Below are 18,353 nucleotides of genomic sequence, written 5' to 3'. Positions count from 1 at the left end.
TCTCTGCACAAACTGGCTTCTCACTCAACACTCCGCCATCTTGGCTGCTTCTCCTGGCCTCCTCCACGTGGCCTTTCTCTTCTCTCTTCTCTGCTCTCTGCTCTAATGCTAATCTCAGGAACCAAGAGAGCAGCTTCTGTTCTGCCCCCCCCCCCATTTTATAGTGTAGATTCAAAACCTTTATTCCAATATACAAAATAGGGAAGTCTCTAATACAAAGTCACTTATCTGAGGCATGATGGGATTGCACCACCCCACATCAAAAAGGGTGGGAAAGGCTTAATCCCAAAACCAAGCCCCAGGCTACAAGGATTCTGCCTGCCCACAGCCCGCCCCCAACACACAATATCACCTGGGCAACAGCTTCCATGTGGGCAGCGCCATCTTTAAAGTGAGCATATATATTTTATCTGCCCAACACTCGACCTTCTAGAACTAACTGTCTCCAGGGAACTTGAAGTTTTAAGGTTAAGTCAATCCAGTTTTTGGCAATGCGAATGTGACCTTTAGACGGATGCTCCCCTTCCCTTTGTTTAATCACCGTTTCAACATCCATTTTATTTATTTTTCTTGTCTCACAGTTGAATAGGTATCCATTCTAAATGACTAGGTTCGCTGAGGACTGCTCACTGCTCTTTTCCTAGTACCTGCCACTTTCTGAAACTTAAAAGGCTCTCAATAAATGAACGCAGAGCCCTACATCCTTCCACTTAGCACTTCAATTAGGGAAAAATTTTAGTCACTCAGATCTGTGTTAGACTTCTCTGAACCAACCCCACCCCAACTCCATGATTCCACAGAAAAGCACATGAGAGGGCACTTAGAGCACAGAATTACAAGTTCCTGGTTTGCGTGCTAATCAAGATGTTTTGAAAACACACAGTGGAAGCTGTATTGTTGATTCCCAGCCTGTTCAAGAGAAGACTGTGCAAGCCTGGCATCTTTGCTGGCCATCAGCCAAAAAGACATTACCCAGAACAAAGAGGCTTTTTTTTTCCCCCTTGGCCTGTTTCAGATTTCCTTCTCTTTTCTTTTCTCTTGTAAAACCTATTTCATTTTTTTTAAAAGAGGTCTAAAATGGCTGTTACTTGCATAACTGTTTGAGATACTCTTTCTCAAACCTCATTTTGAGGGAGAAAGGACTCAAAGGGCTGACTGAGAAAGTTTGAAAAATCACAAACCCCAGCTGTGAATTCCTTATCAGCTCCCTAATATGAACTTGCAGCACCAGCAAGAGAATGAGATGTTGAATAATCAAGGACAGACAGTCCGAACCTCCCATCCCCCTCCCATCCCAGAAACACAAAAGTCACTTAGATCTGCAAACAAAGAAGTAAAAAAATAAAAAACAAAAACAAAACAAAACACAAAAACCAAACCCATGCACTTATCACGTGAAAGCTAAAGCTGTAAAGATATAGAAAATGTAAGAAATCGAACTTCGGGGAGCTTGTGCTTTGGTGCTATTCCACGTGCTCCACTGGCTATTAATAAATTCCTCTTCATGAAGTTGTGTGGACGTCTCTCCTCTGTCGGCTATGATTCCTGCTACCATTTTGGTTCCACAGTCCCAAACCCAATCCCTCATCAGATGTATGGTACCATTTTATCTGTTACCGGACAGGGGACTGGGCCCTTAAGGTCTGCGGAGGGACAGCCAGTAATGAGTAGGTTCTTGACTCTGCAGGGAAAATTTCACAAACACAAGTCCAGGTGATTTTTAAAGTAAAGTTGACTAAACCTAGGGACAGTGAAGCAAGGCCTGTAATAGGAAAAAAACAAAAAAACAATCAAAAAAGGGAGAGCCTAGGCGGGGTTACCTTGGCTCTCTGAAAAACTTATTGGAAAAGATAAGAAAAAGGAAAACTTGGAAACAGGGTCAAGGGGTTAGCTCAGGATGAGCTGCCACTGCCCTCCGTCCGCTCCCTTGGTTGCAGTCTTGGGAAGACCCTTAAAATTTATTTAGAAGATGAACACTGATGTGTGTGTGTGTGTGTGTGGGGGGGGGGGGCGCAGTGAAAGGGAGAAGAGAGAAGGGACATGCGCAGGAATGCTCCCAATCGGGTTGAGTTTTTATTTTTAAATTGGGAATTCAGGCGTGGTTTTATGACAGGTTCTCGTAGAATATTCATCAGACTTTGTAGGTGTGACACCCCACCCCACCCCCACCCCCACCCCTACCCCCACCCCCACCCCCACCCCCACCCGCCGCTTCCAAGAGCCGGTGACTGGCCAGCCCCAGGAAAAGGCGCCAACAGCCACGGTGTGGGGGTTGTCGTCGAGCACCTGAGCTAGGAACCAAAACATAAAGCCTAGATGTTATTTCTAAGGTGAAACCATGCAGCTGGCTGTCAACTGCTCAGCCAGTTTATTCAGCTGTTTCCCGTCCTAGCTGCAAGGAAAATTTCTTACTATCCTGTCTCATTACCCATTCAATGACTTATATGACACCCGCCCCTCCAAAGGCAGTGATCTTTAACAATTCTTTAGAAGGATGTTAATATTAATCTATTCTCAAAGATATGTATGGCAATTCCGCCAAGATGACAATACCACCTAGTATTAAAGCTCCTCATTGGAAAATGTGGGTGGCTCTGAAAAGAGCCTTTGGGTTAGGAGACAAGTCGCTTACTAGCGAGTCTACTTGGAGCTGGTGTACTTGGTGACGGCCTTGGTGCCCTCGGACACGGCGTGCTTGGCCAGCTCCCCGGGCAGCAGCAGGCGCACGGCCGTCTGGATCTCCCTGGACGTGATGGTCGAGCGCTTGTTGTAATGCGCCAGGCGCGACGCCTCGCCCGCGATGCGCTCGAAGATGTCGTTGACGAAGGAGTTCATGATGCCCATGGCCTTGGACGAGATGCCGGTGTCGGGGTGCACCTGCTTCAGCACCTTGTACACGTACACGGAGTAGCTCTCCTTGCGGCTGCGCTTGCGCTTCTTACCGTCTTTCTTCTGCGCCTTGGTCACCGCCTTCTTGGAGCCCTTCTTCGGGGCCGGCGCGGACTTGGCTGGCTCAGGCATTCTGAATTACCTTCAAACAGAAAAGCAATAGAATGAATGTACTTACACAGATGGTCTATATTTGTAGGTCCTCTATGCAAATTAGGCTTAGACAAACTCAATCCCTGATTGGATGAAAGCATCCACTAGAAACTTGAAGCAATCAAGAGACTGTTTATGAGGAAGCAGCTCTGGACTCTTTTCAGTGGAATTTTCGTATTCACAGCATTTCAAAAAATCAATGCCCTATCAGTTGTATCTAATTATGAACCTCCTCTCTCCCTCGAACAAAATCTATAGAGACAAAGCGTGATATAAATTCATGATTGCGTAGTTTCCTGCTGAATTAGTTACTGGTTTCTGATGCCAGAACAGAGCACCTCCGAGTTAGCTGCATATGTGTTGATTATGCCACTGACGTTTCCAACGTGGTCTGATAAAAGCCTGAAGCATTTAAGCATTTTCAGAATCAAAGAACCGTCACATTATCACCACGATGGGATTTTTCTGTTATCCGGGGACGGAGTATCTGAAAGAGATCCCCGTGTTTCTGAGAAGGTTAAGTCAAAAGCTTTAATAAAGGATGAAATTGAACTGGATGGGTCATAATTAAACGCAGAATTTTTGAGAAGGTTGAGAAACCCGGGAATTTTCATTTTCGCCTCTTCCCAAACTTAATCCAAAACTGGAGATTAAGGAAACTGACAAGAAGATTAAACAAAAACCCATTATTGCGTAAAGCATGTTAAACTCAACGTAGATTAAGGGCGAAGAGCTAAATGGAAATATAACTCAGTAACAGGTAGGTTATTTTTAAAAGTGAAACTGATAGCAATCACAAAACGTATTGTTCATGGCGCGAAATTTGAATATTTGGACCAATCAGGAGTAGTTTGACGTTATAAATAAGAGCGAAACGAGCTGAAGACTCAGTTGACTGCTGTCATGGCTCGTACCAAGCAGACTGCGCGCAAGTCCACTGGCGGGAAGGCCCCGCGCAAGCAGCTGGCCACCAAGGCGGCCCGCAAGAGCGCGCCCGCTACCGGCGGCGTCAAGAAGCCGCACCGCTACCGGCCCGGCACGGTGGCCCTGCGCGAGATCCGCCGCTACCAGAAGTCCACCGAGCTGCTGATCCGCAAGCTGCCCTTCCAGCGCCTGGTGCGCGAGATCGCGCAGGACTTCAAGACGGACCTGCGCTTCCAGAGCTCGGCCGTGATGGCGCTGCAGGAGGCGTGCGAGGCGTACCTGGTGGGGCTGTTCGAGGACACCAACCTGTGTGCCATCCACGCCAAGCGCGTGACCATCATGCCCAAGGACATCCAGCTCGCGCGCCGCATCCGCGGGGAGAGGGCGTAAATTACTAGTTACCCTTAACCTTGAATCCAAAGGCTCTTTTTAGAGCCACCTACCCTTTCAACTTAAAGAAAGCTGCAGGCAAAAGGTTTTCAAGACAAATGTGTAGAGGGTGGACAGCTTCCTGAGAGTAGCGTTGTGGCAGCCCCACTTTCTCCGTTCATCCGCCCCGCCCCTTCCTGCGGCACCGTGTGCTGCATTCTCCTTCAGGCCTTTCTTTTAGTACCAGCGGAGTGCGCTGTTAATGCTGTCTGTTCCAGTTGGCGGGAGCAGTACTTCCTCAAACAGGTCTGGAGTTGTATCTATACTTATAACCAGGAAGGTTGAATTTGGAACTATAAGCCCATTTTGCACTCTACTTGAACATGAGATTGAAACTGGCAGAACGCAGGTGTCGCACAGAGAAAGCTGAGAGTTACCCTCTGGTTACTGGGAATCGTCAATCACTGACCCCAGCTTCCCAATTTCCTCCCAATATAATTCTGTAACAGACAACGCTCGAGTTGTGGATTTAATAAGTTTCCACAATTAGCAATGGGACCTCTTAGCCTGGAGCGATTCTGAAACGGAGCTCTTTGAATTCCCCTGTAATGTAGGAAAATCAAGCCCCAGGGAGGAGCCAGCAATTCAACAACTGCAGTCTCTACGTGGACTTATGTTTCTGTTTGTTTTTTTATTTTTAAATGTCTTCTCTCTCCTTTGTGTTTTCTTCCCTTTCTTACTGCTTTTCCTTTTCATGTAACAGTCTCAAAAATGACAAAGCCAGGGATGGATGACAAGTTAGTGATTGCCCCAGGACAGGGAAGAGGCAAGTGAATTGACTGTTAAGGTATAAGGTAAGGAGTTCCTTGTTAATGGTGAAAGTTTGTGTCTGAATCATAGTGGTGGTTACATGAATTTACCTCTGTATGGGGTAAGAGTGCATAGAGCGTATCCACCCACATATCCAAATGAGAGCGAGTAAAACCTGCTAAGAACTGAATAAGACCTGCAGTCTACTTGGCACTTGGTTTCAATATTATATAGGATGTCTTCATTAGGGGAAACTAGGTTTAGCGACTGTACTTCAAATTAATTATGTAAAAAAAACCCAGTGGGAACAGTCTTTAGAAGTTGCTACTTTGTATTGTTTAGGATTCTGTGGCTTGCTTAACATATCAATTTGAGTTGTTTTCATGTAAACAGAATTCTTTTTTTTCTTTATTCTCCCTTTTCGAATGATGACATATTCATTTGGCAGAGTTTTGGTTGATTTCTGTTGGTACATGATTTTTGGAGACATTGCTGCTCCTACCTCAAAAGTAAACTGAGTTTCAAAGTTTGATATTTAAAATATTCGAGTTTGATATCAAATTTTCTGGTGGGGTACTTGGCCAAGTTAAGCATTGCTGTTGAGGACAGTGCACTTGATACATCATAAGTGTGGAATGTTAAGGGGGAAAAACCACAGGCCCCAAACGGCATCACTGATGATAAGAACCCAAGATATCAAACCTAGATTTTAACACCTGATCTAATTGCAGTTTCAACATCTTTCCTTTTTCTGGCCAAGCACTAGTAAGATAACCAGTCACATGAGCACTTTTTATACCTTTAGAAAGAAGAGACAGTCTGCACGATAAAAACCTTTCTGTTCTCTTTCCGCAAAGAAAAGATGTCTGCGACTAAGAGGAATTCTTTCTTTTCTTTTGTTAATAGCTCACTTGCCCCATTCCTTGTGAGATGCTGCTTAATTTATGAATTGGTTAAGAAAGCCAATTACATCTTCAAATTTACTTGTTAAATTTTTTTTGTTTTAGGAAAATTTTATTTAATCTATTGGGGTGACATTGTTTAATTAAACTATACAGGTTATTGTTGGAATCCATGGGAGTCCGAAAGACCAGAGTAACAGGCTTTATTGAAAGGAAGAAAGGAACCCTGCCGGGCACTTCTCCTGGGGGAGAAGAGCACCGGTTACAGACTAGGGGTGAGTTATATAGTGTTTGGGAGAGCTTGCGGGGATACTGAGGCAAAAGTCCTGGTATGTCCGGAATGCTCCTCCTTGGGGGCTTGGAGCATGTGGGTGTTGAATCAAAAGTCCTGGTGTGTCCGGAGCCCCTCCTTGGGGCGGCTTCTCAGCTTTTTGGAATTCCTCTGTCTCAGGGGCGATAGTCCAGTAAGGGCGAGGTCTGACAGATAAGCGGAACATCAAGAGGGCAGTTTGGAGTTCACGTATCTATCAGTTATAGGTGTAAAAGGTATAATACATCATCGGTATATTGCATTGTGTGTTCACCACTGCAGGTGTAGTCTCCCTCCATCACCACCCGTCTCCCCGCTCCCCTCCTTCACCTCCCGCACCCTCTTTGCCTCTTGCAATACCCACACTGTTTGTGTGCAAAAGTTTTCCTTTTCCTCTGCTTAATCACTTCACCTTCTTCACACAGCCCCCAACCCCCAACCCCATCCCCTCTGACGTCTGTCAGTCTGCTCTCCGTATCTGTCTCTCTGTTTCTATTTTTACTTGTTTTGTTCATTAGATTCCACATATACGGGAAATCATCTGGTACTTGTTTTTCTCTGACTGGCTTATTTCACTAAGCATAATAAAATTTTTGATTGTTATTTTTTTACACAATAAAAACCACCTCTTTTAATATTCTGTACTTTAAGAACACCTTTTATATCTTAATGGGCTCATGTATTAGCTCAGCACATTTTTTAAAATATAATGCAAACTTCTAAAAATGACTGCATTTTTATTACTGTCACTTGCATACAGTTCCTTTCCTTGGTTTTAGAGATGACAGCTTTACTTGAATTTCGTGCCCGAACCCCAGGAAACTACAAACATCCCACCATCTTCTGTCTAACACAGGGATTAGCTCCTGGCTATTTGCATTCTTTTCCTCAGTAATTCTTCATTATTTAAATGTATGCTCAAATTGTTTAAATTAAAGCAGACTGCTGCTGTTATATTAGAAATGGTTTCAAATCCTTCCTTGTGCTCTAGTCATGTCTGTGTCATAAATTATTTGCCTTAAAAATGTCAGGAAGAATTTACTGTTAAAAAAGTATAAGTCATTTTGCTTACAGTAACTCAATTATTATGAAATATTTATGGGATAAGGCCACTAAAACTCAGGCTGTTATGATGAGTTAACAATCGGGCCCAACAGCAGCTTGAGAGCAGCCTCTGAGTCCAAATCCAAAGCCTGGTTGGGTTGCTTGGCAACATACGTCTTTAACAATTCCTTTGTTTCCTGGGGTTTAGGCTTGTTCCAATTCCAGTGTGGAAATAAATGACCCAAGAAAATCCATAGGATGAATAAATCTTTAAACACACAGAAACATACAGGGATGATTCCTTTTATGTGCACATTCTACAATCCTGATTAGAATTTCTCCTTTTCTAAGTCAGAAAACCTCCCTAGCCCATTTTGCTTAAGGCTCGAGATGCAGGGGCGGGGACTCAGGGCGGTTTCCCGCCCCTTCCGGCCTTCTGTTTCAAACAGGTCCGCCCAGTTCTTACTTAAGAGGCTGCAGGAGGCAGCGTGAGGACTAGTGTCTCAGTGACTAGTCTCTTGTCTAGTCATGTCTGGTCGCGGCAAAGGCGGGAAGGGTCTCGGCAAAGGGGGCGCCAAGCGCCACCGTAAAGTCCTGCGCGACAACATCCAGGGCATCACCAAGCCCGCCATCCGGCGCCTGGCCCGGCGCGGCGGCGTCAAGCGCATCTCCGGGCTCATCTACGAGGAGACTCGCGGGGTGCTCAAAGTGTTCCTGGAGAACGTGATCCGGGACGCCGTCACCTACACGGAGCACGCCAAGCGGAAGACGGTCACGGCCATGGACGTGGTCTACGCACTCAAGCGCCAGGGCCGCACCCTCTACGGCTTCGGCGGCTGAGTCACCCGTTTCCACCGCCCTAATCCTTCATCCACCAAAGGCCCTTTTCAGGGCCGCCCACTTTCCCTCGGAAAGAGCTGTGCGCGGCATTCCTGCCTTGCGGGGAGACGTTTCTTGGGTTTGATGTCAGCGGAGTCTTCACGTTTATCAGTAACCGCAGGCGGAATGGTGGCTTCTCCACGACAGTCTCAGGCTGTCTGTACGCAGGGACCCAGGAGCCGTGGTGCCCCTGTCCATCGGAAGGAAACGGAGTTTGCAGTGGGGGTGCAGGCAGGAATAAGAGCAAGCCTGGGGTGCGGTGGTCCGTGTAAGACCCGAACCCTCGATGGAAGACCGCTCTGAAGTCCCCGGGTCTTTGGCAGGTACCCGGCCCGCCCATTTTCCCCTCTAAAAGCATCAAAGGTTATGTATGGCGGGGAGTCTTACAAACTGCTGAGTGTGTCTTTTAATCGCGGTTTGGAGGGGGGCGGGGGCTCAAATATAAAGTACATCACAAGGGTGCTGCCGCCGCCCACAGGAACCGAGATCGAATAAAATAATCAGAAAAATGCTGGGTGTTCATTCTTGATGTATTTGCCCGGAGGGAGATGAGCAGTTGGGCTTCACCTGGCCCCCTGTCTCCTCCCAGGCTTGGAACTGAGTGTGGTCACGTGATCTCCCCACGCTCCCCGCAAAAAAAAGTGGATTGGGTTTAAATGTAATTAAACAGGATTTTCCATTTTCCATTCTCTGGGGAGTCCCCTCTGTAAGCAGTTGTACATTTCAATTGACTAAAGGCTAGGGGATTAGTGTTACTAAATCGAGTTTTAACTTTCTCTGAAACCTGAGGGCCTCACTTTGCATTTGTGAAGGCGGGGCGCTCCCTCCAGAGGTCACTGGCTCTGGGCGCTTTCCCTTCTGCCCCGCCTACTGCCTCCAGCTCCTCTTTCTCTCCATAACTCTGCCTTCTGTAAATCGTTAAGATTTTTTCTCCATTTTCAGAAGTACGTCCTCAGATTGATAACAACCAACTAAATACTTTGCATCTTTGATTTAATGCTTGAGAAAAGTATTTTTAAACAGGAGACAAGTTTAATCATATACTAAGGTGACCAACTTTTTTACAATGAAAAGGACAAATAAATTGAAGAAAACTATCAGAAATAAAATATTTTATTCATTGCAACAATAATACACTATAATATGATAAATGCATAATAAAAACATTTAATATTTTATATTGTAATTATGCTTACATGCCTATTAATTGTTTAATAATTGTAAGAACAAAGTACTAATTCATTTTAGATACAAATATGTCACATCATATGCAATGGATCAACTCTGCATCGATTGAATATGGACATTTACAGATTAGTCTTCCAATATCAAAGAGGACATGTAGGAGGATACTTTTCCAGGGAGGACATAACTTACTAAAGTAGGACTGTCCTTAAAGGAGGACTATTGGTCACTTTATCATATACACAAATTGTGTGCGACATCTGAGAAAATCTTATTTACATAAAACTTTATAGATTAGAAACACACAGTATTTGTATTTTCAGACCATAATAGAGCCCCAGGATTCAAACAAGTTTGATATCAAGTTGGCATTATAGAGTTATTTGCTCTGCCACAAAGAAATTATAGTGGAAGTGAATTTGGGGGTAGGCATCCTGATAAAAGTATTGATGGCTGCTTAAGAAAAAAATACTTCTGCTGCTTGCTGGCTCTGCTAACAGGTTTCTCTCTCCAACACTGGAGGAAATATTGAATTGGCAGTTCAGATCTATAAAGGCTGTAGTGCCAAGATGGGGACAGACAGTGGTGGGGATCAGCCGGTTTGCACCGGTTATGCAGAACGGATACCTAATTCTTGTTGAGTTAGGCGAACCAGTTGTTAAAATGGCACTTGTAGTCACGGTTCTCTCTAAGTGGCCACCTAGGCAGCTGCCCAATGTGGAAATCACAAATTTATATTCCTTACTGTTTTTTAAACATCTATCTGTGCAACACAGTATTAAGTGCGTGTAGTATTGTTCATTCTGTCCACAGGTGAAAAATATTGCAAGTGAGGACGCCAGTCAAGAAGCAATATTGAAATATCTTAAGTGTTTTTATTTTTGGTCAGGTAGTATTTAATTTTTTATTAATATTTTAATACTCATAACATAATCTAGTTTTGTGTACCTCTTTTATTGTTCTTAAGTATTAAATGCATGAAATAGTAAACTATCTTGGTATATCATTATTTTTTAAATTTAAAAACGGTCAGTAGGCCAGAGAACCTGTTGTTAAATTATTTGAATCCCACCACTGGGCACAGGTCTTGGAGTCTCGTTTCTCACTGTGTCTGGTACAGGTGGAAAGACTTTATCAAGGCTGCAAAATTTATTTTATGTTTGACAGGACAAAAAACAGGTAAAAATATTCATTCGTTGCACAGTATTTTGGCCCTTAGAGAAGGTAGTCTGATGTGTGGGTTTTCTTTTCTGTGCTATTTTAATAAGAGAACAAGAAAGTAGACAGTTCTAAGGTATGGTTGTGCACATACTGGGCTAATTTAATATTCAAAGCAACCCTATGACTCAGACATCAGTGTTACTATCTCAGTTTTAGAAATATTACTGAGGTCTATGGTGTATAAGAATTTGTTCATGTTCACACAGTGGAGCTGAGCTTTCAAGACCGAGAATCTAGCCCCAGCCCCAAGGAGCCGCGGTGTTTTTTTCTTCAAAGTCTCCAGAAATAGTAAACAATCCTTTCCATGCTATCTTCCTGTGCTTGTGGTGGGATATGTCTCCCATGTTCCATAGTCTTTGTAGGGAAGTCAGCTTTTTACCTCTATTCTCTTAAGAGTTCTTGGCTGAGCCTGAGAATTAAATTGACATAAGACCGAAAGGGGAGCAGAAGAGGCCACCCCGACATGTGCTGCTATTTGGCGTGTGAATTATTTTGATCTGAAGGCAATGAAATTCCAGCAAATTCAAGAAAAACTTTTATGCCTAAAATAATAATTTAGATAGGGGGCCTACCCCAGAAAGAGAATTATTAACAGAGTTCACTTTTATCTGAATGACATATGTATAGAACAGGGCAACCATGTGATTAACAAACATCTGTTCTTCGGTTTCTGTGAATTGTCTTCTTTTCTTTGGAGCCCCAGGCCGATCCTACTCCTTAGCAGACAAGCCTCAATTGCTTGACTAACGTTGGGTCTTACCTTTTTTTTTTTTTTTTTTTTTTTTGGTGCTTTTTTGTATATAGAATTAAAATTGTTTTTCTCCTGTTAATCTGTGTTATGTGAATTTGATTATTAGGCCAGCCAAAAAATCCAGAAGGGAAGAAGGAAGCTTCTTATTCCATCTCCCAAAAGACACATTAACAAGAGAAAAAGCATGCAAATGTATTTAATATGTAAATATTTTTTTTTCCTGACTTGGGCACCCTCATTAGGAAATGATGACATTTGCAAGTCCCTAAGAGAGGACTGCAATAGGATGGAATGACTTTAGAGCAGCAAGAATGCAGGAGGAGACCTGGGAGGAAGGTGTGGTTACTTACTACCGGACACTGAGAATTGGACTGAAAGGCAAAACTTTCCACTTCTTTTTCTAGGCTGTCCTGCTGGTCCTGAGAATTAAGTGCACATACGTCAGATTAACTCAAGAGAAGCATAAAAGTTTTATTTTTCATTTCATAGGAAAGAGTCAGAACATGGTTAGGCCTTATATCCTAGGATACACAGAGTAGGTAGTCATTGTGAAATAGTAACTAAAATATATGGGGTGACTGAAGGAATAAGGGTTATTTTAACCAGGTCTGTTTGAACAGATTTCTCTCAGCCTTGACTCCTCATCTCCAATGACAAGAACGTCCTTTTCTTCCTGGTACAGGGCAGGCGCATTTCACGTGGAATAATTATTTGCTTTCAGAAAGAAAAGGTGAGGTCAGAGCCTCATTTTGTGCATTTGGTTTATTCCCAATGACTTCAACTCAGAATAATCTTTGCGCCAAAGCAGTATATTTTGGAGTGGAATATTCTGCTCCCTTGCACTGATACTCTTCTTCTCTGTGTGCCTGGATGTTATCTCACTATTTGTAGTATACTTCAGGAAGGGTGGCTCATGATCTACGAAGTGATGAGAGAAGATCTCAGGAGGTAGTTGAAATTGCGAATAATTGGAAAACAGTCATAGGACCCCAAAAAGCTAACCGAGAAGAATCAGGGAGAATATAGCAAATGAGTCAGGAAGAAAAGTACCACAAAATCTCATGAGATTGTGCGGTAGGAGTAATAAACAAGGCCAGAAGTAGTAAAAATTAAATTCCTACTCTGATTTTGCAATTAATAAATAGGTCACTGGTAAAGATGGCAAGTATATTTGTTAGTATGATTGTTGCAGAGATCATAGAATCATAGCAACTCCAGAACATTCTAGCCTTGAAAACTTGATAAAATGGGGAGGAGCTAGTAATTGATAGGGCTGTGGGTCAAGTTGAAAGATAACACGGGAACAATTTTTTTTCATTTTCTGTTGCATGAGGTTTTAGAACTGTTTCTATATATCTCTGCATCGCTGATTACAAATCTGAAATCTAATTTTTGGTGCACGCTCTAGTTTTTAGGCAATTTTAATTTCTTTTGTTACAATTAATGGCATGCATTGGTTTTTAAATTGGATTGAACACAACCACAAGGCAATTAATGTTTTACAAACATCACTTTTACATAATTGTCGTTGTTTTTAAATGTAAAAAATTATTATCTGATAAAAACACCCTCTTATTTTGTTTTAAGATTGAATCATGGCTTCTTCGAGTAGGTGTAAATGTAAGAATAGTCCTGACACCTTCTGTTATACATGTGGTTGTTATACACTTCAACATCAAAGGCACAATATTTCATCATTTGTGACACGTGCATATATTGCCTATTTTCAGCGGATCCAATTGGTTATTCAACTCATCTGTGAGAAAATTATAATGACATGAAAATTGTCCTCAACTTTCTGAAGTATGAGGAGCATAACTGGATCATATGTGTGGATCTTAAAATGGTAAATTTCTTGCTAGGACAACAGAGAGGTTTCGCAAAGTATCCTTGCTTTCTGTGTTTGTGGGACAGCCGAGCTCGGGAAAAACACTGGACACAGAAAGAGTGGCCGAAACGTGAAGCTCTGGAAGTAAGGATGCAAAATATTGTGAATGTACCTGTAGTTAATTGAGACAGGATCATTTCCCCCCCACTTCATATCAAACTTGGCTTAATAAAGCAGTTTTGTTCAGGCTTTGAATAGAGAAAGTGAATGCTTTGAACATATCATTTCTGCTTTTCCTGCCTTGTCTTTAGAGAAGATGAAAGCAGATATATTCGATGGACCTCAAATTCGAACCCTCATACGTGACAAAGAATTTGCCAAGAAGATGAATAAGGAGAAGAAAGCAGCATGGCAGTCTTTTGTGGCAGTTACAAAGAACTTCCTTGGCAACGAAAAAGCAGAAAACTATGAACTTCTGGTTCAAAGGATGCTGTTGGCTTTCCATGACATTGGATGTAACATGAGCGTTAAGATTCACTTCCTGAACAGCCACCTTGATAAGTTTCCTGAAAAACTTGGAGCTGTTAGTGATGAACAGACTACTGCTGGAGCATCAAACAAAATTGTCCTCAACAAGTACACAAACGCAAGAGCTACAAACGCAAATTTTTGTCTGAATAGAATTTAAATAAGTTTTGTGTAAATTTTATGATTAAAATAAGTGTTTTACTATATTCTATTTCAAAATTGTAGACAAATTCTCATGCAACCATATCTTTTAGTGTATTAGTGTATTTACTGCATTATATAAATACTTTCACAAAGATGATGCCCAAGAGGACATTCTACTTCATTATGTTAAACTAAATGTTGAAAATTTTACAAGATGAGAAACTAAAATCTTGAATTGCAAAAAAAATGTAGCTTACAGAGAAAAATTAATGTCAGATTTGAGATCAGCACACTCAAATTAGGTAAGAACAAGTGTTTTTGTGTTTGCAACAAAAATTTTGTTCCCCAGTGTAACGAAATACATTTATATCTGGAAAAGGAGCCAGGAGAGAATGTTCAGTTTAAGCTGGGATATCATTATCGTTGGAGTAGGATCAACAACGAATTTATTGTTCAAACCAGGTTACTGATATGGGAAGTGCCTCCATTCACGAGGATCTTAAGACATAACATGTACACACTGAAGCAGTCCCTGGTAAACTGTGTTTTCCCTGTGGGTTGAAGTGGCCCACATTGGAAATCTTCAGGCAGGGGAAAGATTTAGAACGCAGGTGGGAAGGTGAGCATGGGGTGGACTCAAGTCTACCTCTTCTGCCTGGCAGGGAGATGGATAGGAAAGGTTCCAGTCAGGGTCACAGGTGGGGAAAGTCACAGGTTGATATAACACCTTGAAGGAGCACTTAATTATCAAAATTTAGGCAGAAAGGCCGTTAGATGAACCATGTCCTAAGTCATGCTCGATCTCCACCTCCTCAGGAATGGACTGAGAGAAAAATGGTCTCTTCCACGCTGGATTTCTTTTACCCGCGTTAATTCCACCCACAGGGTTGGTAGGGGTTTCCCCGCAGGCAGGTTAGTTAAGCACGGGCGCCCTCTACAGGACGGCAGGTGCTAAGTAAACGGGTCCCTTCGGGAAGGGAGCTTTAATGCTCCTGAAATTAACAGAGAAACCAACCAGAAGTACTATTTCAGTTAGAAAACTGCTGCCATTCCAAAGGTATTATTCTTGCAGGTGGCAGCGAACCAGGCAGTTTTGAAATGCGTTGAGGAACCCCCAGATCTGCTTTGTTCTTTGGGCTCCCTCGGGAGTCGCCATCTTAGGTGGTGCCCGCCGACTAGAAAATGGCAGAGCACAGGACCCGCTGGGTTTTGCAAAGAAAAGACTTTTGGCATCAAGTTAGAATTACAACAGGACACCGACGCCAAGGATGCTCCTTTTTGTTACCTTCAGGTTTGGTGGTTAGGGGCAGCTCTTCCTGTGACCGGGTGGGTGGCCCTGAGAAGGGCCTTTTGTGAATGAAGCTGGGAGCGCAGGGCAGCGCAGCGCAGCGGGGACGCTCAGCCGCCGAAGCCGTAGAGGGTGCGGCCCTGGCGCTTGAGCGCGTAGACCACGTCCATGGCCGTGACCGTCTTGCGCTTGGCGTGCTCCGTGTAGGTGACGGCGTCCCGGATCACGTTCTCCAGGAACACCTTGAGCACCCCGCGGGTCTCCTCGTAGATGAGCCCGGAGATGCGCTTGACGCCGCCGCGCCGGGCCAGGCGCCGGATGGCGGGCTTGGTGATGCCCTGGATGTTGTCGCGCAGGACTTTACGGTGGCGCTTGGCGCCCCCTTTGCCGAGACCCTTCCCGCCTTTGCCGCGACCAGACATGGTGAAGAACAGCTGGTACCCACACTGCAGGAGTGCTTGCGGCACCCCCTTATATAGGACTTTTGCGGACGTTTCAGGAAACTGAGGAGGCAGAGGGCGGGAACCGCGCTGCGCGTCTCTTTCCGGTTTCTTCGTCGGGGTCAAGGGTTGCTGCTCTCTGTGGCCTTTCGTCCTGTGCCTGTGTCTTGTCGCGATAATTGGTATTGTACAAGTGTCCTGACCACTATGACCAGTTATAAAAAAAAGAGGCAGGAACGCTACATTTAGTTACAGAAGGGAGAGATAACAATACAATTATTTTTAAAAAATATAATAAAGATCCTTTTAAAATATAAGTATTGATTTTTACAATTCTAGGAATACTTATTGAATTTAGCTGATAGTAGTTCTTGTTTGCAGAGTGTATCGTTTTCAGCATTCGTAAGAGGGAGCTCTATGAAGGGGAGACAATATTAACGGAATTTCTACTTTTTGTTCCAAAGTGTGTAAAGCACTATTTACATTCTAAAAAGGAAGAATCACAAGCTTGGAGAACTAATCCTGTTCTAATCTGTGGTGCTGTTGTGGTTACAACTGAGGTCTATGATTCTGTACTCCTAAGATCTGCCCACCTACCACTGATCTATGCCAGTAAAGAACTGAAGGTATGTTACGGAGAATAAAAGTTTGCAAGTTAACAGAATTAACAAAAATAACACTAATAATCACTGCAAAATGCTTTTTACTTATTCACACTGTAAGCACTACAGAGGTGATTTGTATAAAAACCCTTCGCAGGTGCTTACCATAGACACAGTCAGAAGATCAATCATTTTCTCAAATCAAAGACTTATATAATGTGATCTCTCATAATCTTTTTGAGAAATCACAAAACAAGAATCATTGATTGATTTACCGATCGATTCAATAATTTAAAGTCTACTATATTCCTAGAACAGAGTTACAAACACCAGGTTTACAATAACAAACACATTCTTTGAAAGAATTAGTGAGGTACAGGGAAGAGAAAAGTAAACCCAGGATGAGGGTTCAGCCTGAATCAAATCACCACGCCCTGGATTCTGCCCGGTAGTGACGGGTGGCAGCAGCTGTATGGTTGCAACATTAGTGTCACCTGGGAGCTCGTCAGACTTACCGAATTTCAGGCCCAACCCTAAATCGACTGAACTGATATGGCATTTTTAATAAGATCTCCAAGGGGGTGGGATGTGCATTCAAGCTTGTGAAGAGCTGTGTTAAACCTGTGCTGTCACAATAGCCACTAGCAACATCTCTTTATTTAAATCTAAATTAATTAAACTTAAAATTAAAAATTAAATTTTTCAGATACTGAGCCTACAAGCACCGTGGCTGTCTCTTAGACAGTATAGCGACAAACCATTTCCATCATCGGAATAAGCTCTTTTGGGCTGTGCTGTGATACAATTTCTTCCGAAGAACTTCTAACTTGAAGTGAAGATGGGACTATTTCTGAGGTATACTAGAAAGGAGCCCGTCCTCTGCGTGGACCAGATATTACATGTAGAGAGAGAGAGAGACATCTGAGAAGGAAATTGCAACCTGGAGAGTAGTGCCCTTTTTTAGGAAATAAAACTAATAAGATATAGTTGGGCTGGCAGGGGAGTTTCAAGTGGGAGAGTGTCCTCAGGTGAAACCATCTGATAGGAAATGAAAATAAATGTGATTTCTCATGGCCTTTCTGAACACATTTCATTGTAATACAACACCCTATCTGCTATATCGCCCTTATCTTTTCTTTGCCTGTTTTGGTATTTATTTAATGCAGTCAGTCTTCCCCTTAAATCTTTGCAGCTTACTGGATTTTGGAACACTTAGGCACATTGCGGTTTGTCCACAGGAGCACCACCTCTCTTGCTCACCATGATTCCCTATGGTGAGAGGAGAGTTAGCACCACGACGGAATGAACAAGATGTCATAAGTGAGATATCCATCACTCGCTGGAATTTCTCTCAGTTAACTTTTTACATCTATGAAACAAATGGTTCATATATATCATAGCATAATGGAAAATCGACCATTTTAAGATATATGCTGATTTAGGATGCAAACCTAAAAACACACCTTTTTTTGGGTGTCTTCCAAAATAAGAGAAAATTTTTTTCAAGTTTACTTTCCCATTGGGGCATAATCCAGATTTAAAGAACCTTGTTCATCCATTCTATACACAGTCACAGCGAGGATAAGAGCCCAGGTGTGAAGCAGTAACAATGACCATATGCAGCCAGTGCCGGTGGTGAGATTTAACTAGTTTAACAACTGGTTCTCTGCCCTAATGCCCATTTTAAGTATAAAAGAAGATATACTGAAAAGTAGTTGACTATTTCTTGCATTTAATACTAAAACAAGAACAGTAAAAGAGTGCACAAAACTAGATTGTTATAAGAAAAAAATTCAAAATATTAATGAAAAAATATTCAATAACACCTGACCAAAAAATAAAATAAATAAAACTTAAGATATTTCCAAATGGCTTCTTGATTGGCATCCTCACTTGCAATTTTTTTTTTCACCTATGGACGGAATGAACTTGACAGGCGCTTAGAATATGCTGTTGCGCAGAAGAACGTTCAAAAAGAGTAAGGGATGTCAATTTGTGATTTACACATGAGGCGGATTGCCCAAGCGCCCACCTTAGAACCCTGATGACAAGTGCCATTTTAACAACCGGCTCACCAAAATCAACC

At 42.8% G+C, this 18,353-nt stretch overlaps 4 protein-coding genes across 4 annotated transcripts; 2 read left to right on the top strand and 2 right to left on the bottom strand.

Annotated features, from left to right (window-relative positions):
* Positions 1-1,455: 1,455 nt before the first annotated feature.
* LOC136383085 (histone H2B type 1-C/E/F/G/I) lies at positions 1,456-3,021 on the bottom strand. Its single transcript, XM_066352639.1, has 2 exons — positions 2,633-3,021; positions 1,456-1,681 (listed from the first exon to the last, which is right to left on the bottom strand). The coding sequence occupies exon 1, from the start codon at positions 3,019-3,021 to the stop codon at positions 2,641-2,643; it is 381 nt and encodes a 126-aa protein (XP_066208736.1). The 3' UTR covers positions 1,456-1,681; positions 2,633-2,640.
* Positions 3,022-3,945: 924 nt separating this feature from the next.
* On the top strand, positions 3,946-4,434 carry LOC136383125 (histone H3.1). Its single transcript, XM_066352705.1, has one exon. It carries the CDS (start codon positions 3,946-3,948, stop codon positions 4,354-4,356), a length of 411 nt encoding a protein of 136 aa, XP_066208802.1. The 3' UTR covers positions 4,357-4,434.
* Positions 4,435-7,927: 3,493 nt separating this feature from the next.
* On the top strand, positions 7,928-14,119 carry LOC136383398 (histone H4). The gene is made up of 2 exons (XM_066353265.1): positions 7,928-8,603; positions 13,168-14,119. The coding sequence occupies exon 1, from the start codon at positions 7,930-7,932 to the stop codon at positions 8,239-8,241; it is 312 nt and encodes a 103-aa protein (XP_066209362.1). The 5' UTR covers positions 7,928-7,929; the 3' UTR covers positions 8,242-8,603; positions 13,168-14,119.
* Positions 14,120-14,723: 604 nt separating this feature from the next.
* Positions 14,724-16,010, bottom strand: LOC136383078 (histone H4). Its single transcript, XM_066352625.1, has one exon. It carries the CDS (start codon positions 15,645-15,647, stop codon positions 15,336-15,338), a length of 312 nt encoding a protein of 103 aa, XP_066208722.1. The 5' UTR covers positions 15,648-16,010; the 3' UTR covers positions 14,724-15,335.
* Positions 16,011-18,353: the final 2,343 nt, after the last annotated feature.

This window comes from Saccopteryx leptura, chromosome 11 (genome assembly GCF_036850995.1).
Source record: "Saccopteryx leptura isolate mSacLep1 chromosome 11, mSacLep1_pri_phased_curated, whole genome shotgun sequence".
Lineage (NCBI taxonomy): Eukaryota > Metazoa > Chordata > Mammalia > Chiroptera > Emballonuridae > Saccopteryx > Saccopteryx leptura.
The sequence above is the reverse complement of the archived record's forward strand: the minus strand, read 5'-3'. Positions and strand labels throughout refer to the sequence as shown.